At 38.9% G+C, this 27845-nt stretch overlaps 1 protein-coding gene across 2 annotated transcripts in view; it reads right to left on the reverse strand.

Moving 5' to 3' along the window:
* Positions 1 to 27845, reverse strand: part of LOC137273039 (glutamate receptor-like) — a 55171-nt gene that overhangs the window by 8730 nt on the left and 18596 nt on the right. For both annotated transcript variants that reach the window (XM_067805480.1, XM_067805479.1), the window contains exons 3-12: positions 14716 to 14961; positions 13398 to 13594; positions 12572 to 12625; positions 10210 to 10371; positions 7293 to 7481; positions 6480 to 6587; positions 5848 to 5961; positions 3271 to 3483; positions 1981 to 2327; positions 1186 to 1384 (exon numbers count right to left, since the gene is read on the reverse strand). In XM_067805480.1, the coding sequence (XP_067661581.1) occupies positions 1186 to 1384; positions 1981 to 2327; positions 3271 to 3483; positions 5848 to 5961; positions 6480 to 6587; positions 7293 to 7481; positions 10210 to 10371; positions 12572 to 12625; positions 13398 to 13594; positions 14716 to 14961 (1829 nt within the window). The remainder of the gene's footprint in view (positions 1 to 1185; positions 1385 to 1980; positions 2328 to 3270; positions 3484 to 5847; positions 5962 to 6479; positions 6588 to 7292; positions 7482 to 10209; positions 10372 to 12571; positions 12626 to 13397; positions 13595 to 14715; positions 14962 to 27845) is intronic.

Here is a 27845-nt window from a genome sequence, read left to right on the forward strand (position 1 = left end):
ATCCAAGAGTTGAACATAAGACCATGGCTTCAACTCTCCTTTGATACAAGTTGACTGATCAGTTACTTATTGTAGGACATAACATAACCCGCGGGCATTTCCCATGTCCCATGGAAAATGCCCATCGGGCAGAGAATTTCCCAAGAGGAGAGTCTTTCCATTTCAATAATGACCACGGTTCATGATGTATCCAACTTATAAACTGACAGTATATATGCTTTAGATACAATTTCAATATTTGGTATTTAATGTAGATATCAACTGGGATGACACTGGCAGCCAAAATCTCGCCCTACGCGCGCTAACCTGTCTTGCGAGAAACACACAGTTCATGTCGACACTCTGCTTCTCCACAGCTATTCTCCGTAGCCTAGTTTATAAAACCGCCAATCTAGTATGGGAAGGGTTGCGGATAGCATTAAGTAATGGCAACGTAAAGTTGTACGAATCTTCAAAACAAGTGATAATTGAAAGTGAATCTGATTTTATCAGATTTGAGGGATATCACGAGAAAAAGTGTCCCCTACGAACAATAGAGTGACGTCACTGGAGGTTATAAACCTGGGTTATCCGTATATTCCATGAACTAGGAGACCCTTACATGTTAAGAACCATGCATAATGATGACCCATCGGTTTGTATCATTGGTTAGTGCCACATGATAGTCAGTCCATATCGTTGGGGTAGCCTTATGTTTCAGACCCCTAATGTGTGAAACCCGTTTTTGGTATCCTCGCCTTGATATTGCTGGAATATTGTAAAAAAGCTGCGTAAAACCATATTCAATCACTCACGTACCGTGAGAACAGATTTACAAGAGGGTCGGTGGACGTTTCAGTGTGTGAGCTGACGGTGCCTCCCGTCGTTATGGCTGCGTCATGTTATTCATGCACTTGACCATTGGATGACCTGATACAGGATTCACAGAGGTTGCCATGGTAAAGTTCTACATTCACTCAATGTTGCTCCCCGGGAATTGATGAACGAAACACTTCTCCATACGAGTATTGAACGAGTGACATAAGTGTGCACAAATCGCTGTACTTGTTTGTTTGTTTAAGGTCACATGCACCGATATTCCACATCTTGTTGGGCAATAGTCTTCCCTTCTGCTGAGAGACACTCATAAGTTCACAATCCACGCAGGTTAATGTGCAAATGTATAGTATTACGTAAAAGGTTTACCTTAAAGAACATCTTTGTGCTTCCAGAACTGACGGTGCCATAGTGGATATCTGTTTGCTTGGCCAAGTCCTCTGCCGATTCCACTGGTGTCAACATACGTTCCACGGTGAGGAAAGCTGCCAAGTTGGCAGTGTAGGACGAGATTATAATTAATGTGAAGAACCACCACACACTCCCCACTATTCGCCCTGACATCGACCTTGACGAAGAAAGAAATAATTTTCTTGAAAATTAACCTACCACATTAAAAGTATTACGACTGAAAAATTGAAAACAAAATTTATTGCAAGAAGTAGAAAGAATATGTTTGTGTTCGGTTGACTTCACTGAAGTAGTAGTAGTGTCATGTCTTGCCTCTTTCATAAATCATATTTAACTGATCGAATCCTGATGTAGTTGATTGTCAACGAATGAATCAACACACAAATACGAATCAGTTTCGGCTGCAGATGGCCGATTGACATAAAAAACGTTCATCCGAGTCTAAACTAAATGTCATGCACATGTTCGCGAGGTAGCAGTTTCGATTTCAATGTACCCACTAATATGTACGGACACAAACAAATACGGGAACACATAACTATGATACGTTTGCACTGTACCGCACCGCATTTACAAAAATCAGTGAATAAAAGGAACGCTGCAATTGCCAGGTGTTCCCTTATTTATTTCGCACAGTATATAATTGTGATCTTTAAACTAAGGAATGTCATTCTATCGATTAAGCATAATTGTGAAAAATGTTTAGATCAATCATGTCCCAATAAGGTACTAGTATATATAACATTATATTACCTTGGCGATATATCACATCCTTGTTGCATAAAAGCTCCGAGAGAAAACCAAAGACTGTTTGAGATGGTGAAGTCATTGGTAATAGAGGAGTCATCACACATGTGCCACTCGTTGGGACTAAACCTGCTCACCAAAAATAGCACTACACTCACACCAATGTATGCAAACACAATACACATCCAGATCTCATACGACAGGGGATCCATGAAGGAAAATACATGAGCTTTTTGGTTCTCTGGTTTCTTGATCATAATGCTGATTCCTAGACTCATGAAAGGTTTTGTGAAGTCAATGATTCTTTCACGAGCTGCTGTGATGGTGAGGGGTGCTATGGCAAGATCTGCTTCCTGAAATCAGTGAATAAATAAATAAATGTGTGAATGAATGAACGACTGATTGAATAAATGAAAGGATGGATGAGTTCAGCTGTACGCATTAGTCATTTTTGTTTATAGCCCAATAATGTTCATTTCTGATCACATGACTGCGGACATCATACATCGGAGTCTTACATTACCTGGAACTGAACCCTGGTCTTAGACTTTATAACACATTAATTCAACCATTATAATTCAAAATATCCAAGAATGAGGATGTAGATAAGTGAAAGAGTTGGTGCGCAATTGAGCGCATTCGTAGTCTTATGAGTGGATAGATGAATGTGAAATTGAATTGAATAAGGATCTTGTATCAGCCTTACAGAATCTACATGCAATTTCGTTCAGTGTATAGCATACATTTACGATGTTTAGCATTACACATAATCACATTAGAGAAACGAATTTTCGCTCCAAATCAGTTTCGACATGTTCGTGCATAAATTCTCCAAACACCTGTACGTCTTCACAATGAAGAATGAAAACGTGCCAAGAAACGTTAACTTCAGCTTCAGCTATCAAGACTTTACCGACACGTTATTACCCACAATAATAAACGAAATGCAAGCAAGTCAAATTGTTCAGTAGTTACAAAGCATTCTTTTGCCTTTGATGGCTGTCTGACCAAGAGAAAGTACGCGTGGAGACTGGTCCGATGAGCCCCGAGAGAAATAGCCTCTAGGCCACACAGTTACTGTGCTGTAAATGTTCAGTGTAACAGCATCAGTGGTATTGAAACCGTTTGCAAGAACGCTTTATTGTCTAAGTTTAATTACATTTTACTTCGGTATCATGGACAGATGTCTTGATACACTGGTCCTTCAAGAATATTCTGATTTCATTGTGGTCGTAGATGACCCATATTTATAATTCTGATTACCTGTACATGAATATAAAATTAACCAATACATACGTGTCGACTTAGCTCGCCAACCATGCCATTCCATGTGCCATTTTTCATTATGGCCCCATAAGCACCATCCTTGACAAAGCGTACGTCATAGTCAAAGCCCACATTCTCGGCCACGGCTTGCGCTAAATCCATACAGAATCCCTCCAGATTTTCCTTGGCAACAAGAGGACGTCCCTGCATTGGATGTGTCTTGAATTTTACATATGGGTCTACCTGCGTTAGGAAAATACAAATAGCGTGAACGATTGAATGAGTGTAGTTTTCTTGTGTTTTGAGCGGAATTTGAGATTATGATGAAGTTTTAAGATTATTTTGGAAGGTGAAAATGAAGTGAAGGTGATCATCAAAGCTTTGGGTACACTGTGATGAGAACAGTCATTTGAACAGTGGCCGTGTGTGGTTCTGTTAAAAGTGCACAAATCACAGATTATTTGAAGTTAACTAACATTGATCTCGGAGAGTCCTTGAATGTATGAACGTGTCTGGAAATTTGACTCCAGACTTTACCTCACAACGTTTGACGTTTAACACATATGGCCTCGCCCCTAGAAAGTGACTTCGTTAAAAATGGACACTTTTCACAAGGCAGTGAATGGGTACCCGATGGGATGAGATGCCCATATGCTTGGTAACGTTCTAGAGCCTCGCTGCCACCTTGGGCTGCTGTGCACACTGATTCATTGAGCGGGATAATAATGTCAGCTCATAGGGCATGCACATTGTATGTCGAAGTTACAGCAATGTTAGTTCGCAATGTACACACATTAGCAAGGAAGAGAATGGATAACAGTAAATTGTTCGTAAAGTGCACACAACAACTCCAGTTATAAGATGTAAAGAAAATAGAGACAATGAAAAAGGGAAAAGGGTAATTATGAAAATGGTCATCCTAACAAAATGTAAGGAAGATTTCTGATCATGTGGCACACTGTTGTCTTCACTACAAAACCTACGGTTGTCATGTTAACCAATTAACGGTAGTCTCAGGTTAGAGTAATCTATATCGGCACGTAACAATATCCCGTTCATGATTGTAACCATACTCTTTTGAAGTCTTTTTTACACAAATATTTTTTGGGGTGTTTGAACGTAATTTGTGTGGTAACTGGAGATTTGGCCATAAAGTATTTCTGTCCAGAACCCAACTGAAACATGATAAACCTTATAACTTAAACTGTAAGAGAACCTGCAATCAATGCCCATGCTTGGAAGCAATGATGCGTTTGTGTTACAGACTTAATCCAAAGACGGCAACGAGAGAAGGGCTGTGTGTAATGCCTGACAAAGAGACACGATCATAATGCATTCGCGAAAGCCAGCGGTTACCATAAAACTTTAATAATTAGAAATGTAACTGTGCACGCATTCTATTCATTGCAGCACTAAATATAAAACATTTGTTTTTGCTCTATAATGTATGTAACGGGCAAAAACGCTGTCAGCCACACGTCCCCAGCACTGACGCTCCCATCATTACCTTCATTAATGCCGACAATAGTCATTCTAACCCTTTATCAAAGCAGGGACATCCTAGTCGGACTATGAGCCGTAAGTGGGTCTTGTGCTTCAACTGAACCAAGCCTATGACATTACGAGAGCTGGACCACCTTATCCATTAGTCACCTCTTACAGCTACCACATGTACAGGTTATCGGAAAACAGCCCTAACCATGACTCTGCAATCATTTTTGCCACTCTTGCTATTGCCATCTTCACAATGAGCTCAAGACGTGGTGTTTGGGGCCAGGTTTGAACAGCGGGCATTGCGATATAGCCACTGGCACGTTAGCCCCAGACTTGTAAATATCCAGTCGGGCTAGTAAACTTCCAGAGTCACTGGCTCGACTGGCCTGTGAATTTGTGTCTGTTAACTTTGTTAACGAAATCGAAATCATGCAAGATTATGGCCTGATAAAAATGTTCATCATACTAGCAGCTTAATGATGAAACCAGTGTCATGCCGACAATATCTTATTCTCCTCTATTTATGTAACATTTGGCTTAGTTTCTACATTCGGGCTGTTGAATTATTTTGTGGGCTAGTAGATTTCAGATAAACTACCACAGCTGTCTATTAAGGTTTGGGAACTATTTCACACTCTAGTGCAATGTAATATCAATAGTGGCAAGATTACAGCCATATGAACAATGTATGGCATAAACCCAAAGCAAGAGAGAAGCCATTTCTGGACGTTCCTTCCAGAAATAAAACATCTGTTCCATCTTTGGTTCGGAAAGTCTCTTATCCACCCTTTGTTACGTGTTGTCAAACAAAAGAAAGACTGTTAAATTGAACTTGTTGTAACTCATAGATACGTCACATGCAAGACTTCACGTAACACTAAAGATGATATAATGATTCTATGTATTATGTTTACTGTGATGGTATTTAGGATGGTAGGACATCGACTTATAAATATGTTCCACCAATTATTTTCAGCTTGTAACATTACATACTGCTTTTATATTGATATATTCCTTATTTTTTAAAGTTTGATTGACAGCTTAGAATATGAATGTAATTGTAAAGGCGGAGGTAATATTTTCACTGGACTTGCAGCATTCTCACACACATACTTGGATAGTTGTGACAATTTGTGTTCGGTTCTGGTCACGTGACGATCGGTTTCTGTCTCTCAAGAGTCGCGCTTGTTGAAGGACTAATCTATCCTTTTCATTCCAGTGTCCGACCTGAAAAAAATGTCAAAAGAATGTTATCATCGAAAAGGATTGTGTGTTGTGACAGGATGGACCACCGCCAGCGCATGTTGACGCAATCAGTCTAGTCAATCGATTCATTTGGTCGCCTCGTAAGACATGCAGTGGTAACAGGGGGATAATTCCAACAGAATATTCCAACAGACGAATACTACAACTACATACCATTCCTTTAAAATACATTGGTCTAATAAACTGTTCCATCTTTTTACCAACTGGATCATCCGTTCTTGTCAAACTATGGTACCCATCGTTCATAACTGTCACAAGGACCACTACTACATATCTCCTTTAGAATTATATAAATATTTGGCAGACAAATCTAACAGCTATCTATCTACGGAACCTATATTTACCCAGCAAAAGAAGCAATTTGGCATAATACATTGGCCTTGTCAGAAACATTTCATTATCTATATGTCTTCATGGCCACTGCAGTAGATAGCTATAGTAATAATAGAAGAACATAGACATCACGCCTCCGATCTCACCTTGGCTGCTCCCCGGTTCATGGCCACGTCGTACACTTCAAGGGAGAAGTCTTTTCTGTGGCCATGGTCGTCGAAAGCGACCCTTCCAGTTATTCCATTAAACTGGGTCTAGAACAAAAGAGAACAGTACATTTGTACCATATGATGAACTGCTAACAGTACGTATCTATGTGGTAAATGTTGGAAAGTTCTGTAGTCTGTCCTGTAGTCACTATGACTGCGAGGCTTTTCAGAGAGCTGTTTCATTGCATGTAGAGTGCATTCCATAAGGAACCTAGAGTATATATTCATCGTATTGAATCCTACCAGCTGGTACAAATAAACTGGTGAAGATATGTTGCTTTACATGTGTAGGGTTTCCGGTTTTCTAAACAGCGAATGACATTATATACCAGTATATGAAATCAGCACGACATGCCAGCCAGACATTAGGGTAACTTCAAAATGTTACTAGCCCAACAGTGGATTTAACCTTACCGGAGAGTCCTCAATTTTTATTTGCAATAAATGATTTCATGTCAAGGCAGTGCTAAGAGCTTTCAAGTTCAATGTTGGGACAGTAATTGTCTGAATGTAACGCACAATTTAAAAAAAACTATTTTAAGATAAGGAGAATTTACTCAGATGTATGGAACATGTTATCTAAAATTTTCACCACACCCTTTTGCCCGTCCGTCAGAAATCTAGTCCGTCTCGGCCGGTCGGACGCATCTTATTTCATAAGCTGGTTATACATATGCAAGATATGGGGACATTTTGAATGCACTCAAGCTGAATATACTGGCCCTCAAATGTACTGCAGAGTGAACCCACCTTTTTGAGCTCCTTTAGGACCCGTGATCCATGATCCGTGTCGATAACAGAGTTATCTGTGCACTTTATACCTTTGTTGCCGGTATGTTTGAATCTTCTATTATGTAAAAAGTTGGGATCTGTACCACGGATTTTCCCGATAGCACGAATAAACAGATTGACAGCATCCACCGCTAAAGCTGCTTCATACTGAAAGGGAGACAAATATCTGGAAACACTGCATTGTGAATGTGTTCAGCATCAGCATGCGGCTGTCAAAGCAGCAGGGGTAGGTATTGCAGATATTTCAACTTGCGATTCGAAAGCATATATTGCGATACGAAATGGAATAATATTTTTTTCACAAAACACTTCGCATAATCGAGGTGATGCTTGATTTATAAAGCAAGAACGCAACAATATCACCAAACTTGGTTAAGCTTTAATAAAAACTTTTAATCATGTCAAATGTAGGAAACAAGGAAAAGAACAATATAACATCAACACAGTGGTTACTAGTTTTTCCAATCTCAAAGAAGCCCTGGGATTTTTGACAGAAGCTTGACCTGGTCAGGACATGTCAGAGATCAATGGTAATTAATGGGCAAATATTCATAGCATCCAGATCCAAAATTTGCATAACACATCAACTAAAATTAAGAACACAATTTCAAACCGAACTTAACATGATTCCACTCTGAAACACGGAAATATCCAAAGATTTCCGATCGTTACGAAATTTTCCGAAAGCATATCGAAAAACCGGTGTTCATCAGGGTATCGCAGTACGTATCGATTTCATGTCTGAATCGCCAAATACCGGTGAACTGGGTTTATTGCGCATCCCTACAAAGTAGTAATCTCCACGAAGTATATGTGAGCTGAGTCTGTTGTTCTAGTCTCAGTTCGAGAGCACCCTATAGAATTTAATTTATTTTTAACCATTTAAAGTATTTTGACTAGGAAAAAGATTGTCCTTATGTAGTTCTTCCTTACTGCGATATAATTAAAAGTTAAGAATATTATAATACTCTTTTGATTACGCGTTCGTTGCTAAAAGTAACCATTCCCCTCAATTTTACTAACATATTAATATATCATTATTATTTGGTACGAGTGTAAAGTGAATTTGTTGTAACGTGGTGTAAAGAGGAAAATGTTCTGTTGCTGTACATGCAGGTCGAAAGTGAAGATCCGCACAGGTGTACAACCCATGTAAACGAGTATCTAGTCTGAAGGAAATGAGCAAAAACTACAATCCTGAAAATGGAAGGCGTTTGCAGGTGTTTTTTCCGCAGCACTTGTTAAACATGCATCTGGTATTCTAGCGAACAAATGTCCTGTCTGCAAGTAAACATCAAAGGCACAAGTTTACTTTCTACAATAATTTCAAAGGAATTTGATTAAGTTTCTCCATGCATGTAGAATTCCTAAGGGAAATGAGGACGAGCCGGATGAGTCGGCATCTTTCTGAACTAAACTCAATACAAGACCTTCGACAAGATCTACATAACACACACAGCGAAAGGTACTGTCTTTCCTCATTCCGCGAATATCTATCATGGTACCAACAGAAGAGGTGGTTGTCTCCCAAGCTAGTTATTTTCCTGCAAGTGTCCGCCGTGGAACTCTGAAGGGTGTATTTTAGTTGATTAAAGGATTTTTCTATCTTCTTGCAGATCTCTTGGGAAGTGAAGTTAACACTCGTGGTTTGAGTTAACGATTCATCTGTCTGCACACCGCTAGTAGTATTATTCTGAAGTTTTAAAGCCTTTGTAGTCTGAAAATCTATACGTGTTGGTGGAATGTCATGTTCGTCGGTAGGGACCACTGTTGAGATTTTTGAATAACGATCTGCTGCGATACGATTTGGGTCATATTCATGAAAGACAGTTTCCAAAGGAATGAAATATGATATAAATGGAGGTGAGGCGAAATATGGATATTAACACAAGTAAAAAGGAGATCAAAAGAAACTCAGCGGTAAGCTAGTGACGTAGTGGTGTGTTCCGTTAAGCCATGGGTATCCTCCGTATCCTTGTAGGTCATTCCAGGATGCTGAGCCTTTCACCATGCGGGATCAGGCTAATTTGGGAACTTTAGCAGTGATTAAGTGAGTTTGTTTCAACAACGGCTCGGCCACAATTTCGGCCATATCCCTTCGTCTCGGCTTCAAAGTACAATGTACAATGCTGGAAAGCGGAAGCTGGAAAGCGGAAGCGATGCAGCTCTTAGATTTTTAACACTTCCGTGAAACAAACGAAATCATGAATGGGGGGAAACTTAAAGAGCGTAATAAAGGTTTCGAACTAACAAACATGTGTTTGACACGCATAAGGTAAACAACCCTTCCAATACGGCGGCGACCTGAACGTTCACACCCAATTCCTTATGATGATATCACGATATCACAAATGGAAATACAAAGGAAAGGTGAATCCGATTATGAACAAGGAGAGTTCTATGAATCACATACAACGTCTTTAAAATAGTATGAGCGACGTAGTATGAAAGAGGCTTTTGTTGTTCATTACGCCAGCTTCTAAATGCCACTTAAGAAAGCCATCCAGTTGTGAGCAAGAGATGTAGCCCGTAGTATATACATTGACCCATTAAAATGAATGAGAACATAACGTGTTACACAAAAACGGTGTTTTGAACAATATAATTTTGATACTGCAGTGGGTTTTTAGCAAGCCTATTTTCATCTGGAAACACATAGTACTGATGCTCTTCATGGTTTGGGTTTTGTTCAACTGATGATAGAATAATTATTTCTATTCCTACATTATCTCCTTTTCGACGGAGGAATTTGGTGTTGTTCTATTGATGATAGAATACTGATTTCTATTCCTACAATATGTGTTATTTCTGGCCAGCGGATATAGTGGACACATGAAGAATGGCACCGCTAACAGCAGGACCATGTCTAGCTGACCTTAATACTTTTCTGTCCGGCTCCTGGCCACTGCTTGCTGTCCATATTGGCCCACTGGTCAAGGAAGGTTCTCACAGTGGAGTTGTTTGGGTCAATGATTTCAAATCCGGTGATGTTCATACCGCCGATGGTGAAGTGTGTCAGATTCATTTCAAGTATACCCTGAAAAACGGAATTTGAATATATGTTTGACAAATATTAACCAATGTAGATATAGGTAGCCTGTAGGTTTCAGTCTACAGACGTTTTTTCGAACTGAAAAAGCAGTACATAATGTTACAGAAGATATATCAACAGGGGTTCATGGATATGCGCAGCCATAAAGATAAGCTAGTCAATATGTATTCAACTGCACTTCTAAGGGAACCAAACTAGCATCCAATGCATCACGTCCCAGAAACTAAAAATACGTACTAACATGTAAGATGAAAATAGAAACATGAATAAATGTCATGCAGTTACCTTCAGAATGATAACTGGAGCTAAAAATGTAGTGAATGTACTCATGAATAGGTGCTACTTATATCGCCAACCCGTCAGTGAAACCAATATTCCTTTGGAAAATGTAAATCAGTCTGAGATGGAGCGATAATGGAACGTCCCGTTGGAAAAGCAATTATGCAAAACACACCATCATGAAATATTCTTGTGATTTATTTGACACCAGCAACGATGGTTCGTACACGTCGTTCTAGTGCATGAAAACGCTGCTCACCGGGCGAAGTTTCTGTATGGAGTTCTCGTTCCTGTTATGTACATATGTATGAGTACAATGTGAGTCGTGCATTAAGCTGATTTGTTGAGGAACGTATCCTTGCTTTTTATGGGTGTATATAAGATGGTTTATCTGTAAATGGAAAAGTTTTACTGGGCTCCAAATAGTTCTTTTTTGACATGGGTTCAAGAAATTGTATTTTCGTCTCCATTAAATACCCCCTTTTTACATGTCACACCTATTACAGACGTATTCATGACCCGTTCAAAGGCACACATCGACCATATGGCTCTTGCGTAATGCTTTTTCATGTGTCTATATTTGGTAGTGTCTGTGTGATAGCGGCAGTCAGGTATCTAAATAAGCTTCCCCAATTGGTATTGCGAAAGAGCAAAGTGCAAATCAGAAAGAACCGGAGTGAATTATGTTTGAAGTATCACGGTGAAATCGACTGAAACCGATTTCTGAAATCCTTTAAATGAAGAATAAATGTGTTTTGTAATCAACGTAACCTTTTTTCAAATCAGCACTTGTTTCCATGTGATGTTTTAGGTAAACCGTTATTTCAGATGACTACCTTTCCATTTATTGAAATTACTGCATTCTATTCTATTCTTAGCAGTGGATGAAATTGGTTCTTGGTGAAATTGCTTATCACAAGTAACACCTGCAACAAATACAATCAAAAGGACATCAGCGAAAGTAACTAATTTGTTTTAAACCAAATCGCAGACGTTCATTCTTTGGTCTTGACATTAGATTTATGTTCGATCGCCTAAAGAGTTCTCGTAATTCTAGATCGGTAAATAATGTAGCGGATTCATGCCGATGGTGCTGCAGATATCACGAGAAATCGTAATTCATGATGTCACAGATTCGTGCATAATCGCCTCCGTGGGTCTTGAAGGCCTTTCATGAACAGTGCACTTTGCCCTGGGGTATTAGTAAATAATTATAACTAATCTTTTATGTTATGAGTCCGTTAGCATTTGATTTATTAAGAACATTGATCATTGTGACAAGCGTTCTGAAAAGGCTTTATCAAGATCAGCAGATTCACACTTAATATCGAATCGTTTGTGCTACAGTGTGTACATGTGTATGCATGTACGCACAGATTCACTGTCAATGTTAGCTGAAGATAACGTCACGCATTACTACACTCCTCTGTCGTGAGTAGTATTAGTTGTGACGACATATTCCATGGTGTAATTGTTATCACACTTCAAACACAGCTTAGTCTAATGTGTTGTTCTAAAGCTTAGTTATTTCGAGAAACTGTACTCGGTTTGTATTTTTAGAACCAATGGTGTGCTTTGGTTCACAAAGCGGCATATGCATATTGGAAGCCAGAACCTAAGGTAGACGGTGTTTGAAACAGTTAACTGCAAGTCATTTGCCTTCTCCCAGATTCTCCATCCTTGCATTAAAAACAGTCTTGACAAATAAGAGGTCATTGCTGCATGTATATACATCTATTTGGAAAAGAGATGTGGCCTTTCGGAATGAATGCTAATGTGGACTGATGTTCATTTTTCCAGGTAAAATTGTGCAAATGATGGAAACTGGGCCCCTACCAATTTGCGTCTCGTCAAGTCGGAAAGAAAGAAATCTTGTGGAAGGTTATGCATTTAAATGCATACTTACCAATTCTGCTATCAAAAAATGGAATTTTACATTGTTGATGTCAGGATCCGTCTTCTGAAAAAGAATAATATTTAAATTATTCAACTTGTTCATTAAACGTCCATGCCATACACACGTGTGTGAGTGTGTGTGTGTGTGTGTGTGTGTGTGTGTGTGTGTGTGTGTGTGTTCGTGCGTGTGTGTATAATTTTCATCCATTGATAATAAGTAACATTAGTCACAGAGTTGTTTGTGCGTCATAGTTGCTATAGTGACCATCCATTCCGCAATATAAAACACTTCTTTAGCCTGGGTTCCCCGTAGGACAAACATTATGACATCCTCAAAAGCCTAACACGGCAGACGGATGTTAATTAGATGCTATTGACTCAATATTCAATAGCGATGCTTCCTTGTCATTCAATAAAACAAAATACGCAAATCAGTTGGTGTGCAATGTTGAAAAACTACTAATCCCGTAGCTGATTAGTATTTAGACTGAAATATATTTAATGATATTGAATTAGATTCATCAAAGATATTTTGCAACTTAATCTGCTGTGGTTGATTTCGTTTGATTCATTATACAATCCACCCGTTGGTAATCGAACGTTTTGCCTGCTAAGTACACAACGCCAGGGAGTGAGATCAGTGCTAATTCGGACTCTGTATTATCTCCCTACGACTCCATACCTTCCACCTCAGGGGTACAATGATTGTTTTAGTCTGTTTTTAGTGTACCTGTTCTAATGTTGATGAAGTATTACTAAATGTTGCGCAAAAACATACACATTCACTATAACAAGAACATTCGTCAACGAATAATTAAAATAAAAGATGGACATACCACTTTTAAAATAACATCTTGAGTTTTTCCAATTTCCATGTCTAGTACCAGGTGTTGGTTATTCTCGCTCCCCATTAAATGGAGGTCCTTCAGAACCATATAACAGTTCTCCACCGATGAAACTCGCTTTGCATTAATGTCTAACACATACTCATGCATATTTACAGACTGGAAGAGCTGTTGCAGACGAATTAAACCTGCAAACAAATGAAACATGCTAATCACACTTGACTTGACTACAAACATTCAGCTGCAGGAATTCGACTATACAGAGACTAAATAAAAATAGTATTAGACAGGCACCATATTAGAGGGAAGGGTGAGACAAGTCCTGTCTGCAGTAGTGCTTTTAGCTTGTCTACCCATTTGCACATAGCATTTATGTTTGGTGAAAGCAGCCACTGAAATGTGAAAGAAGTCTGTTGTATCTAGCAATGGAAAAAACGCGCAAATATGTATTTTGTGAAAGTCAATTGGTTGAGACGTTGAATTATTCGCTGGCAGAATGAAGAAGGCAAACTTAAGAATTATGAAACAGTAATTACGAAGTAACACGTTTCGTCAAGTAAAGACGAATTAGTAGTTAGACAAAGCATGCTGAGTAATATTTCTCCACCACAACCTATCAAGCCCCACTACACCCTATCAAGCCCCACTACACCCTGCCAAGCCCCACTACTCCCTCTCAAGCCCCACCACACCCTATCAAGCCCCACTACACTCTCCCAAGCCCCACTGTTCAGTATCCCTAGTCACGATGTAACTACTTCAAGCGGACAAACGGGACTGTCTTGAGCTGAATCCCTTCGAACAGATACGAAATGCTATCTTCATATTCCGGAATTATAATTCCCATTTTGATTGACAACCTGTGGCAATGCAGACACATTGAGAAATCCATAGGGACACTTGTCTCCTACATCTGATGGAATCTACATAAAGTTCTATTACAGTATCTAGATCGAACACCACTGTATCTTTCCAGACAAATGTGCATGATATTGTGTTTGATCAACCGCTTTGTTCACTTACACAAATTATATAAAAATTATACCTTTCCTAAAAGCTGACCGTCTGATGTGATGGAAGGCATATGATTTTGTTTGTCAGACACGATAACCAGCTACAGAAATGTTGAACAAATAATTTGTCCTCATGTTTCAAGTTAGAGCAAATCATTCAATATATTCGACAGTTGTACTGAAAACCAATACGTTGTAGTCCAAAAATTTGCAGAGTGTTGTGTTATCCCAGTATGGCATCCCAGTCCAGACAATTAATGTCAGATTGTTTCAAGCGGATACACATGTTCCCCTACCTTCGTCCGTGTCGTATATATAGTAGATCCTCTTCCATTCATAGTGAGCTATAACATCGATGATGGCATTGACAAACAGAGGGCGCATATAAATCTGGAAGGAGTTGTTGGATGATGTGTTTTGAGCCATACTGAATGTGAGGAAGGGGACCTTGAAGGTGTTGGTGTACGACTGGATGGTGGCCAGAGATGATGCATTGGATACACCGAAGATGGCGAACACACCGTTCGAGAGATGGGAGCACACTGAAAGAAAGGAGACGTCATGAGCAAAATAACACATGACACATGACTTCATGTATGCTTGACAATGTCTGTATTTCATTGACATTATGGCATGTCCCATTCTCTCTTCCCAAAGAAAGTATTCCTGTCATATCTTCCTGCGTTACGTAGGAAGATTTGACAGGAGTAACATCTGTGGAAAGAGCATGGACATGTCCCTGTTGGGTAGCTAAAACTGGAGAGAACAAAACAGTTAGAACCTTGAATGAATGAGCAAATGATTCACACTTTGGACCAAAGAAACAAATGACTCAGCACTTTGATCAGCTGTTGATCAAATGTGGAAGTAGGAAGTTGTTGAAGCATAACGCATAATCATATTTCAGGTCAGGAGTGCTGTCACGTGTGTCATAGACCGAGATATGAACAACAGTACGATTGATCTAAAGATAACTTCAAACCCGAAATATTTTGACGTAATTGATAAGAGTGATTTGATTCCACAAATGAGTATGTTTGCAATATTCGAGTGTATGATATAGCATGCGGTATGTTTAAACTTGGCTTATATCGAAGGAATCACATTCATGTGACATTTAAACAATGAGTCAGAACCCTAACGAGTAAGCTCAGACTTTGCCTTCGAACATCACCTGTCGACAGCCTCTATGTCGAGGCTGATGAGCCGTCTCTTACCCAACGCCGTGCCAACTTGACTTTACAGTATGTAACAAAATTATATTCCAACGAATCAAACCCTGCATATAACTGTGTATTTAATCCCTTGTATGAGGATTTGTACAGCAGGAAGTCTTCACTTGTTCCGCCTCTTGGCATCAGAGTGAAACCTTTCCTTTCTGTTGCTGGCATTGAGCTAGAAAATATAGCTCCTTCTCGTTTACTTTCTTCTCCTCCTTGGCAATTGGTTAGGCCACAAGTTGACCTTACACTGACAACATTTAAAAAATCAGAAACTAATGAATCACAATATAAACAAGAATACCTTCAATTAAAAAGTAAATACAATATCTATAAATCCTTATTCACAGATGGATCCAAGGATGGTGGGGCTGTGGCTTGTGCCACAGTCATTGGGTCTAAGACAATCTCTTCCAGATTACCGGCTGACAGCTCTATTTTCACAGCAGAAGCAAACGCTTTATTAACCGCTCTTAAATATATTGAAAGACACCCCAAACATAAACAATATATAATCTATTCCGACTCCCTTTCTTGTCTTCAGGCGATTAAAAACATTTATTGCAAGCATCCACTTTTAATAGAAATAATTGAATTGTATAATGATCTTGCTACTGGCCAATACGACATTGTCTTTTGTTGGTTACGCAGCTATGTAGGAATTTCTGGGAACACAATGGCCGATCGTGCCGCCAAGGCAGCACTCAACAAATCTGTGACACCACTTCTCCTTCCTTATTCTGACTACAAAGCTAGTATTAGATCTTACATCCGTGACCTTATGCAAAAGAGGTGGGACACCCAAGTAGGTATAAATAAATTACATGAAATAAAACCCTATATTGGTTACACCTACTTGGGCTGTCAGTCCAGATTTCAAGAGGTCATTTTGCGACGATGTCGTATTGGCCATACCAGATATACTCATGCATACCTGTTAAAAGGTGAAGATCCTCCGTTTTGTATCCCTTGTGTTGAGAGAGTCACGGTCAAGCATATCCTGCTTGACTGTGTTGAATTCTCCATCACAAGGGAGAAATATTTCAATGTCAAAACCATCAAGGATCTTTTTAATAGTGTTAGTTCTCATTTACTTATTGGTTTTTAAAAGAAATTGATTTCATGATTGAATTTTGATTAATAACTGTTGTAGATAGATATATTTTAATGATTGGTAGTGTAAATTAGCAACTGGTATTGTTAGTGGCTGTATCCTCGAAGGGGGTTAAAGTATCGTAAAATTATTGTCCTCCTGAGAGGGTACGTAAGTCCCAAAACTTTCACAGTTTAATTTCCGCTTACCCGATTTTAAACGTAGTATATTTGTTCTTTTAAAAGTTGGCTAAACATTCGTACAATCGCCAGCGGCTGAAGGGATGGTGTAAATCCAACTAGGGTCCATGCAGGTACCAACGGTACTGTAAGACCCCATGGACCCTGGTATGGTGATCTAAATTCAGTTGTCGGCGGTCTATAGCCTGTTTTTATATTGTATCGTTCTCTATAGTTGAATTGTTTTAGATTTCATTACTAGTTTTAAATATTTTCCTGTGATAGTCTAGTTGTTTTACTGTCCTTCGTTGACAGATTTTTTACCATTCTCTATTATGTATGACATTAATGGTTCTCGTCACGATGTGGCTGAAATATTGCCGATGTGACGTTAAATGTTAACTCACTCACTCACTAACGAGTAAGCGCTGTAAGTAAGTTGTAAGCACTGTCAATGGGACCCTGCCACAATGTGAGTAAGATTTACGCTCTACGTGAGAAAATGAGCCAGCCATAAACACAGTGAAGAGACAAAACCTGAACGCCGAGCAAGCAACAAACTGAATGAATTCGTTACTTTGAGCTCACAATCATTCTAGGAGCTGATGAATTATAAGAACTGTATGACTCTTTATGGATTATGATGCGGCGTTTCGGCATAAATAACTCCTGCATGGCAAAGGCATTAGAATCTAGATCGAGTCAGTATATAATAAAGACGTTGTCATAACTTTCATTTTGAGCTCACAACTTTGGGAGTGATCCATTCTTATAGTCTGGTAACAGCACGAATCAGTTGTGACAGACAAATGATATCACAGCCTGATGCTCTGTTGTCCACACCGGTAGGCCAGACCATCTATGTGCCTTGTAACACAATTACAACATATTTAGATTCTCCAAGAAGTAACCGTGAAATCGAAATAACCATTCTTACATTAGTTTTTATTAAAGATATTGTGTGCCGTCTACAAACGTAATCCAGTTGTCCAAACATTTGAGTGTTTACAGTAACTCCAATCAGTTCTATCGGATACGTTTGGAACGTTTCCACGGTGCTGATATCGACAACACTCCAGGACTGGTATGCTAAATTAACTCCTGTCGTGATGTTCTGTATAAATGTTTTCACCCACTATTTCCATGAGCTAGACAGCTGCAATCAAACTGTACTAATAACTTACAATGCAACCTTGGATCATCAGGGAAGCTCATGTCAACCCGTTTCGACAGTACATGGTGTCGTCACTTAAACCTGAATGCGAATTAACAGCTATTTGTTCTGGATGATTTGTCTTGAATGTTTTACTGCATCTTAAACTTCGTTGATATCCGTATAACCAGTAATAGTTCTAAGCTGGAGATTCGAATGCTTTGCGACTAGTTATTCCTCCAAATCATATTGCTTGAAATAGTTCTGAAATATTACTCACTTTATAGCTGCTCTAATTCGTGAATAGGGAGAATTAAAACATGACCATATGTGTAACTGCTGCAGGATGGCGCAGAATGGCTTGCTTGGACTGGTTGTAACGGTTTGACGGGTGACGGTTGCCACACAGTACCATAACCATTTGACAGGTTTTCATATATGAATCATTTTGATTTAGTTTCATTGGTGTAATGCACACAGCGTGTAGTGGAGGTTTATCATAATTATATAAGCAGTCTGAGTAAGATGTACGTCCTGCTTCAAAACAACCATCTTTTCCAGACTCCCTCAGTTTCATAACAAGCAATTTAGGCAACACATACTTAACAATAGTGTTCCCAAGTTGCACAAACAACCATTTCTCCTTTTACGTTATTGGTAAAACCAGGCAGATCCAACCTGACAAATGTACTTATATGTCTTATACGGGCACAGTTTGTTCTTCCAAAGTAGATATCTTTTGAAGGGTCTGACTCTTGTACACCATATGGGGTTTCATCCTCGAGGTAAGGCAGGGCAGAAGCCGATACGTTTCCGCTCATTAATGGGCTCTTGAGCCACTTCGGAAGTTTCTCGCCACCTGCATCATCATATCTGCTCCTTCACTACAACGTGGAGACGGAAGTGACTTCACCGGCACATATTCAGGCTCTGTTTTTAAACGTCCACACAAACACGTTAACTATTTGACATATAATGGCACCAATATACGAGTCAAAACTAGAGCTAACACCATTATCGGGTGCCCACGTCCTTTCATTGGATGCTTGTTTGAATTAAAATTTATAATTATAGAAGATGCGGGTAAGACGCATGTACGTTAAAAAAATAAAAAGTACTCTCTTGACATACGACTTTCGACAATTGAATCAGTTAAGACGACCTGTCAAAGTAGCACATGTAGCTGGTCAAGAGAAAAACTATACCCCACCTCACTCTCTCTGTGTGTTTGTTTGTGTGTGTGTGTGTGTGTGTGTGTGTGTGTGTGTGTGTGTGTGTGTGCGTGTGTGTGCAAGGCAATATATTTTGTCTCACAAAATTGGATTATCTTAGTAAGTATACAAGTTTGTGTGACATACTCTGTGTTTCTTAGAAAATATTTAATTAAGCTTTGTTTTAATTCCTTCCCTGTATGAAAGTGTACCCTAGGGATACAGAATCCAATCATATATTGAATCTTTCCGCGAAACAAACACTATATAACAAACATGCATTGCTTCTATCAATATTGTTCCCCTATCTGATCTATTTTTCAGCATGTGGCGGATGGTTTCCATGGCAGCTGTCTCTTATGGGAGGCGGCATGAAATAGATTATACAGGCCTCGATTTGTTTTTTAGGATATTGTCTAGAGTTGACGCTAACACTGAATGGTATTTATTGGAGCCGTTGGGAATTGTCGTGAACAAAATGACAATTCCGGTAGCAATATACTTGGCGGAGCTGCATCTCAAACTCCAGTTTTACAGCATCGTGTTCTCTTGGTCTCATCTGTCCATTAAAGGTGAACTTGGACGAGGTGGGAGCAATTCCAATGATTCGGGGGGCGGTCAAACGCAGACATAACATTCTTGAAATAGTTCTTTATATGTGATGACGTCACAAAGGCTACGGGTTCTGTTTGGTAACTTGATAATGAGCTGTGCAGAGACTGATAGTGGCTCGTATAAAATGCAATTTCTTTTCTGGTCTTGCGCCAAGCAATCTATCCCGTTTATATCAGTATGAAGACTCTTGTAAAGCAACTTGGGGCGCTCGTTCTATCGCAAACTCTACTCGTCCATAGAGCAAGGTCCGGCTTAACCGTTGGGATAGTCGACTTCTGAGGCTAATGAGATCTCCGCCGTCATTACAGCTACTATTGGTGGCGCTTTCTAATCGATAGAGGGTCTAGAAAAAGAAAATTGAATTTTCGCAGCAATGCACCTACAGGCAGTGCTATCTCTTCCCATTCAAGAAGGGCCAATTACAAAGAGGGTCCAGGAATTGGATTAGGCAGCGGAAGTGTTCAACTATACTTGCAGAGATGTCGCTGATCAAACAAATTGGAGCTAGCTTTTGTGGAGAATGTTCCTGGTAGCTAGTCAAACAAGCCATCAAGTGCCTGCTGTACCCCTCGTGCGATTTGATTCTTATCCCTGGAATAATCTCGCTAATTTTCCATTTAGTTTCATCCCCAGGGGAAGGAGGTTTAGCCCATTCAAAATATTTGCAGGTTATTATGGGTCTATTGAACGAAATCGAAGGAAAATTTGCCCAAAGAGTGTAATCTTTGAACCATGAGTGAGCCTAGAGAAAGAAAGTGGTGATTTCTATAAGCTCTCGAGACTTAAATACAGACCAGGGCTTATTCGTGTCCTGAACAGACACCTTTGGCTTAGAGCTCTCTAACGATTTTCATTCAAAATATTCCCATGCGACAGAAAGTCGTTTGTACTCCAATGAAATGCAGACCTCAGTATTGAACAAAGTATTCCGTAGAAAAGCCTTTCACGACCTGCAAATAAGGATCAATTTTAGATTGGGGAATATTTCACAAAACAACAATGCTGCTGAATGCTTTTCAACGACACCATTTGAATGTTTATTAAAGAAACATGAAGGATAATTTAAATTAACCACTAACATAATTTTCATGAAATGAGAGATCAATCAAAATATGTTAAAATTTGTTTCCCCTTACTGTTTATGTTACCTGCGTGTGTAGAGACAAATGTGTGACGGTTGACAGTATTCATTAGGTTGTGGTTTTCAGCAGACACACATGCACATACGTTCCGCTGTATTGTATGCTATTAATTGTATACAACTTTTCAGTCACATCCCTGACTTAAACTTGCTCCTACGTGACCTCTGCATACATAGTTAATTGAGTCTCTGAATAGTAGTCAGCGTGTTTACTCTATTATCGGTGATATTCACCAGGACCAAACTTTCGTTTTAGTATCCGTTTCTCAGTTCCTTAATATTGTTTGTATGAATCATTTGACATTTCAGCTCTTCGTTGTTATAGAAACGTTATCTTAGAATCCTGAAATGCAGACAAATGTCATGCTGTTGGTCTGATCGGAATTTTTAATGTCATACAAATTCATGACATAACGATAAATGAAAACCCATCTCTCTGAGTGGAACGGGAAATTAAAAGTCCACGGGAAATTACTTTTTTGAAATGTTAATAAGTACAAAGTGTTATATTGTGATACATACCTGCAGGTAGTGATATAAAGTTAGAAGTTCCTTTACAAGCACACTAAATGAATACATTTCAGTTATTGAAAGATTTGTTTCTTGTGACAAAATGTTAAAATTCCTAAGGAATATTACGATGTCTGTCGTTTACAAAATACTTTCTCAGAAATACATTTTGTAAACAAATTGTAGGTGTGTACATAATTTACATACTTTATTGCATAACAGATATTTACTGGTGGGTGACAACAGGTTTGATTTATTTTTGAACTCGTAACATGCGAAAGTGAACCACCAGGCTCCCCGTCGTTCTTCTACTATTAATTACACTTTGGGTCAATATCTTGTGACATTTTGTGTGTTGCCAGTATCCCAGTTTATTTACAGTTTGTCAGCTGTTGTGGAAGGAAATTCTAGAGTTTCTTAGACATCAGACGGTCATCATCAGATGGTCCGTAAGCACATACCAATGTGTTTTCTTTAGCCACAATCTCAGTACTGGTACTAAGACTGACATTATGTCGAATTACTCGTAGTTCAACGTAAGCTGCGGAACCATGCCGTTAAAGACGTTTAGGGAACCAGTGTTACATCGCTTTACACAATACTTCGAGTTACCCCGATTGGGTCGGACGTGAACAGAAATCGCTGTTGGTATTATGAAACAAGTAATTTTTAAGCCTGACCATGTATGTACACTATCTCGACGCATCGAGTCAGTAATGTTCGTCTGTCAGTGGAAAGCGTGGAAACTCGTTATTTGAAACATATTTAAATTGCGGTGGCTTAACGAACATTACTCCAACAATTTTACATTCATCGTGACATGACTTGTTCATTGATATAGAGTATTACAAAGACACACTGTTAATAATGTCAGATATATGAGGACTAGGCGTGAATAGCTTGCGCTTGGACAGACTCGCACCCACAGTCTGATCTCAAAGGAAACACCTGCTGTACTCTGGCGCTAATCAATAGAGTGTTTGTTCCATTATCTTGTCTGTACTTCTGGTCAGTGTCCACGACTAGGGGTAATGCAGTTAGCTTACCGTCTCCCCAATACTAAGCGTGTTACTACTCGTCCGTGGTTTAACCGACATTTGATATACAGAACATGTGTGACTTAAAAAAAAGTTATTCGATATATTTGATGTCCAAAGAACCGAAATCATTCCGGACTGTTCACATAGTAAACAGTGTTACGCTGTCTGGTTTGTAAAAGGTTCAGATAACCATCTTCAGTGGCCGGAAGAAAGGTGATGTAATTTGATTGTGGCGTCTGGTAACCAATGTTGGTACAGTCGAACAATGATGCTACGAAAGTGTGATACAGTTTCATTGTAACTTTATCTCCTACGGTTTGATCTCACCAGATCAGCACCTCCTGTGGAGGACACACACACACACACACACACACACACACACACACACACACACACACACACACACACACACACACACACACACACACACACACACACACACACACACACACACACACTGATCATAGGTGCACATGTAGTTCTGTGTCGATGTACAAGCTCTATTCCAACCCCAACTGAGAGGTCATTCGCAACTGCGTGTCCCAACTGCGTTCATCAATGCTCATGCACTGATCACTAGATTGTATGGTTTATTCGCGATTATTTACAGACCACCACCATATAGATGGAACAGTGCTGGCTGCATTGTAGAACAACAACAAAACAAACATTCGTAACCGTACACAGAAAAACTAATCTCTAATGGGGCTGCATGTGACAGTTCATTCCTCCACTGTGCACACTGTGGGAATTCCGGGAGAAAATACAAATTCTCCATAATCCAAGCTTGTTGGTGGAGGCAGCTAAATGGATCGGGTGGTCAGGAACGGTGACTCGGTTGATGCATGACATTGGATCCCAATTATTGGGATCAATATTCACAAGTTCCATCACAGAATTCAGTACGGCGCTTAACTGAAGGTAAAAATAATTACCTCCGTCCAAAATACGGAGAGAAGAGAATTAACTCCAACAAACCAAACATTACGTATGGTCGCCATTATCTGCGATTATCACTCAATATACACATTGCAGTTTTTACTTATTCTTGTTTCAGCTTCTACTCTGATATACTAGCAATAGTAAATGCTTATGTACATGTAATACAAAACATCTGCTTAAACAGAAGGGTCCACCGTTCACCTAGAAAGACCCGGGGTATTCTGTGTTGTTTGAAATAATGAGTGATTCCTGCTGTTAGTTGCTTTTAGGAATATTCCACCCATCACACTCGTGTGAACAATAGAAATGGGCTTCGCATATTGTAAACCTCTAAGATGGATCTTCGGTGTAAAGAGCGAATGCTTGCACCAGTATCACACCTTGTGAGAGATGGACAATGAAAACAGTTAGTCATTTTAAAGCAAAATACCAATCCACGTATCCATGCGACAGTACTAGCTTCATTTATTCACCCATGTTTGCTTCAATTTGACAGTTTTATGCGTAAGTAAAAATACATAATTATTTAATTATATTTGAGATGAATCCAGGCTCGTATTATGGACAGCAGTCAAGATATGTTTGCAAAACCCTCGTTGCTAAGTAAGTAATTACGTCTGTATGCATCGAGTAATATTGTGTTGATTGCGGGTAACATGTTTTGTTTCTGTCAATTACAACTGACAAATAGACAGTGATTTCAAGGTATTAATGATAATGACAAATCCTCTCCTACGTTTATGCCTTACTCTCGGATTCATTATATGATCTGTAACCTGCTTTTATTTGTCTCTTCACGTCGTAAATCAATCACACGCGTTAGACATACGATCACTCAAATATCTCATATTTGAACTTCATTCCATGTTCCTATGGCAACGACATTAACTTAGAGTCTGGAACATAAACTGAACGAAAACAAATCTCGTTAAGCCTTGAGGGTGTCTCATTGCTACCATGTCAAAGGCTTACGTCTGACGAGGAACCAGTCAGAGAAGACTTGCTGGTTTGCAGCAGATAGAACTCGGTTTAACATCATTCTTGTATGGCAATCCTTTGTTACTTCAAGTACCATAAATCAATTTCCATTGGCTTGATATTTGACAGAATTAAATTACAAGGGCGAATACTTGGTTTGGTAAAAACACATTGGGTGCATAATTGTATTACATTACGCTGTGGAACAAAGTGATGATATTTCACACTCATTGTCGGTAACGGGAATCAGATGAAATCTATTTTTTCTGATTTATGTTTCCAAATTGCTTTTTACGTAATGTTTTTAGTTCGTTATGAAGATAACTTGTCTATTTTACCCTTCTGTACACAACACGTTAGGTCACTGTGTATGAAGAAGAAAATGTTGAACTCAACGAAAGTAATTGATTTCTAAGTAAGTCGTGAACCAGAAGCCAGTGCAGAACTTCTACACAGCTCAAGCCGTATTACTTTATATCATTGGCATTTGGTTTAAGTCTCTTTGACACTCTTGCTTTAAAACTGAATCGGGATAAGTACGATTAGTTCATTTGTGGACAGTAAAGACGCCAAGGTGCCTTTAATGTTTGTTTTTTTCATTTCTGAAAGAATCAACCAGAATGATTTACTTTTATATAGTTTTGTTATTTGTATAATTTTGTATGGCACGAACCTTACCACAACGTGAGGCTTCTGAAAACTTTTATGGCTTCTAAGGGTGTGAGTGAATACGTGTATGAGTAGCTTTGTCCAAGACGATGAACGTGCTGACCCTATCTTACCATCTTAAATCATATTCCAAGATGCTATTATTAGACTGATTTCATGGTTAGGTTTGGGTGTAATACTTGTAGTAATGACAGTTAGTTATGTGTTTAATAATTAAAAAGGCTTTTCACTTCTCCTACGTGACATTAAGAATGTCTTATTCAGTTGCGTTATAACAAATAAGGAATAACAACACCGCCTATTACTGTCTGTTACATACTCATATTGAATATTTTGAATGCCATCATCTGGAATTGCAGACCGGAGAATATTTATCAGAAGCGAGGCATGCCAATAGGGGAAGGAATTTTATGTTCTCATTGAATGTGTACTCGTATGGAACTGGTGCATATGAATGACAACGACATGATAATCATCCTTATTATTAGTGTCATCGTCCTCCTGCACACCACTCTAACATGCGTCATGTTGTCTGTTTGGAGCGATGAGGAAAGTAACATAAATCATAGACAAAACAAAAACCAAAAACCTAGAAAAAACAAACAAACAAAACCAGCTAGAAACTAGCGCACATTATATTTGTCACTTTGACTGAATACGTGGGATTTATGAACTTGCCACAAAGAGATGCAGTCATGACAACACAATGGCAAACATGACATAAACACGATATTACTGGGTAGTTTGCAACTCTGACCTTTCCAACAAAAGTCAAAGGTTCACAAAACAGCAATTTACAATTACCAACAAGCATGCTGTATGTCACATGCAGGTTGTTCGGACTGTTTATTTAGAAACGTATGTCTTCTCATAGGAAATGCTCAACAACAATCTTTCACAAGTTTATTTACCATGCATTTCACTGACAATGATAACAGTGAAAGCACGCCTGCAAAATAAAACAAAACAAGTGAAATATGTATTTTCTAACTTTCTATTATGAGTACAACATGTAATAACAATAAATGGGATTGATAAAACTGACACATACTTTAACCATAAATATTTGAGAAACTCGTCAGAGGAGACGAACGTAATCTGCAGAAACTAGTAACATGAGTTTTATTTGAATACGTTCTGATCACGGAGAAAGGATTTCTAATTGTTTTCGTGAATGACACATGTACCAGTGACTGTATAAAGCAATGTCTAAACATGTAAGTTTCGCGACATAAAAACACCTTCGAAGTTAACCATTCGTGACTACACAGCGGCTCCCAACATATAGGTTCCCGAAAAAACAGTTGATTCATCTAAAAAATAACTTAATTTGCTTTGCAGATATTGCATGCATATTTTATTACCTGTCAATTTCTTCCGTTGGTAATTCCTCAGCCTATCAAAGATTTTTTTTCAAAATATCATATCCGGATAGTGGTTTGTTGAAACTTTGAGGAGAATGTTTTGCAGGACATTTCAATTATGACTGTAAAAAAATGAGAACAAAACCACAACACCTTTCTGAACTGTGCATTAATGTGATGCCAAAAACATTAACCCTATCTAATGAAATTAGGGACAGCAGTGAAAAAGGTAAATCTATCAACTCTAAAACGTGAAACATTAACGAGACAGATAAATAGGTTCCGTAGCTCACATAGAAACTCGAGTTCGTAAACATTAATTTAATCCGAGTTACGTGTTTTCAAATCACTGGAAATCTCAACAAAGATCCGACAAAACCGACAAAGACAAATCGTAGCTTCACTGAACAAATCGGAAGGTACCCCCAGGTCACTGCACACAAGAACACCACCAAATATGATCAAGACAATGACGCAATGCCATCTAACATCCAATTCCATCAGCAAACATCTCCAGTAATTGGTTTCTTAGAAGTAAGAGAAAGGTGTTATGCTGGCGCAAAATCAGATTTAACCCTTTGTAGAAGGTTGCGTCTACACAGTGAACCATCACCACCGCATAATCTGGATTGTCATAGCATACACAATCACACATGAACTGAATCATGGACACAGATCGAATTGACAGTAAAAGCTCATAATGCGTGAGCGATCTAACCGCCAGTGAATCGTGTATCATTATAACGCAGCGGTAAGAGATTCGGGGTCTTCTGTCCCATCAGGCGAAAGAAATGCAATGTGCCTTGTAATCAAAGGACAATTCTCGTCAAGGCGGAAAAACGACGGCCGTCTATCCGCCCAACCGTTTATTTAGGGATGTAGCCCCTGGGACAGCTAAATACTTGCTTTAGATGCCTAAGCATTGCCTTGTCAGACAAAGATTATCAAAGATATTGGATAATTGGAAGGTAATATTTCCTTCGTCATACGTGGCGCCTTACATTTAACTCTTTGTACCACAAGTAGTTATCTCCTGCTTCAGGGTGTGAAATAAACTGGTTTATAATGAAGCTATTGTATAACATTTTCCCAAATTGATAAATGTATACGGATTAAATGTCGCTGTTTGTACTAGGATTTCGTTCACTTGCGTAATCAATACACTTAGGATCCGTCTGTGCCCCGAAGAGATGTGCAAATTATGATAAAGAAGTCATGTCATCAGACTGAACCAATGTCCTTAAGAACTGCTTTTTTGGACGTGGTAATTCAGCAAAAGATATACATGTTGTTCTACATATTGGTAATTCT

The sequence above is a fragment of the Haliotis asinina genome, chromosome 2 (genome assembly GCF_037392515.1).
Source record: "Haliotis asinina isolate JCU_RB_2024 chromosome 2, JCU_Hal_asi_v2, whole genome shotgun sequence".
NCBI lineage: Eukaryota > Metazoa > Mollusca > Gastropoda > Lepetellida > Haliotidae > Haliotis > Haliotis asinina.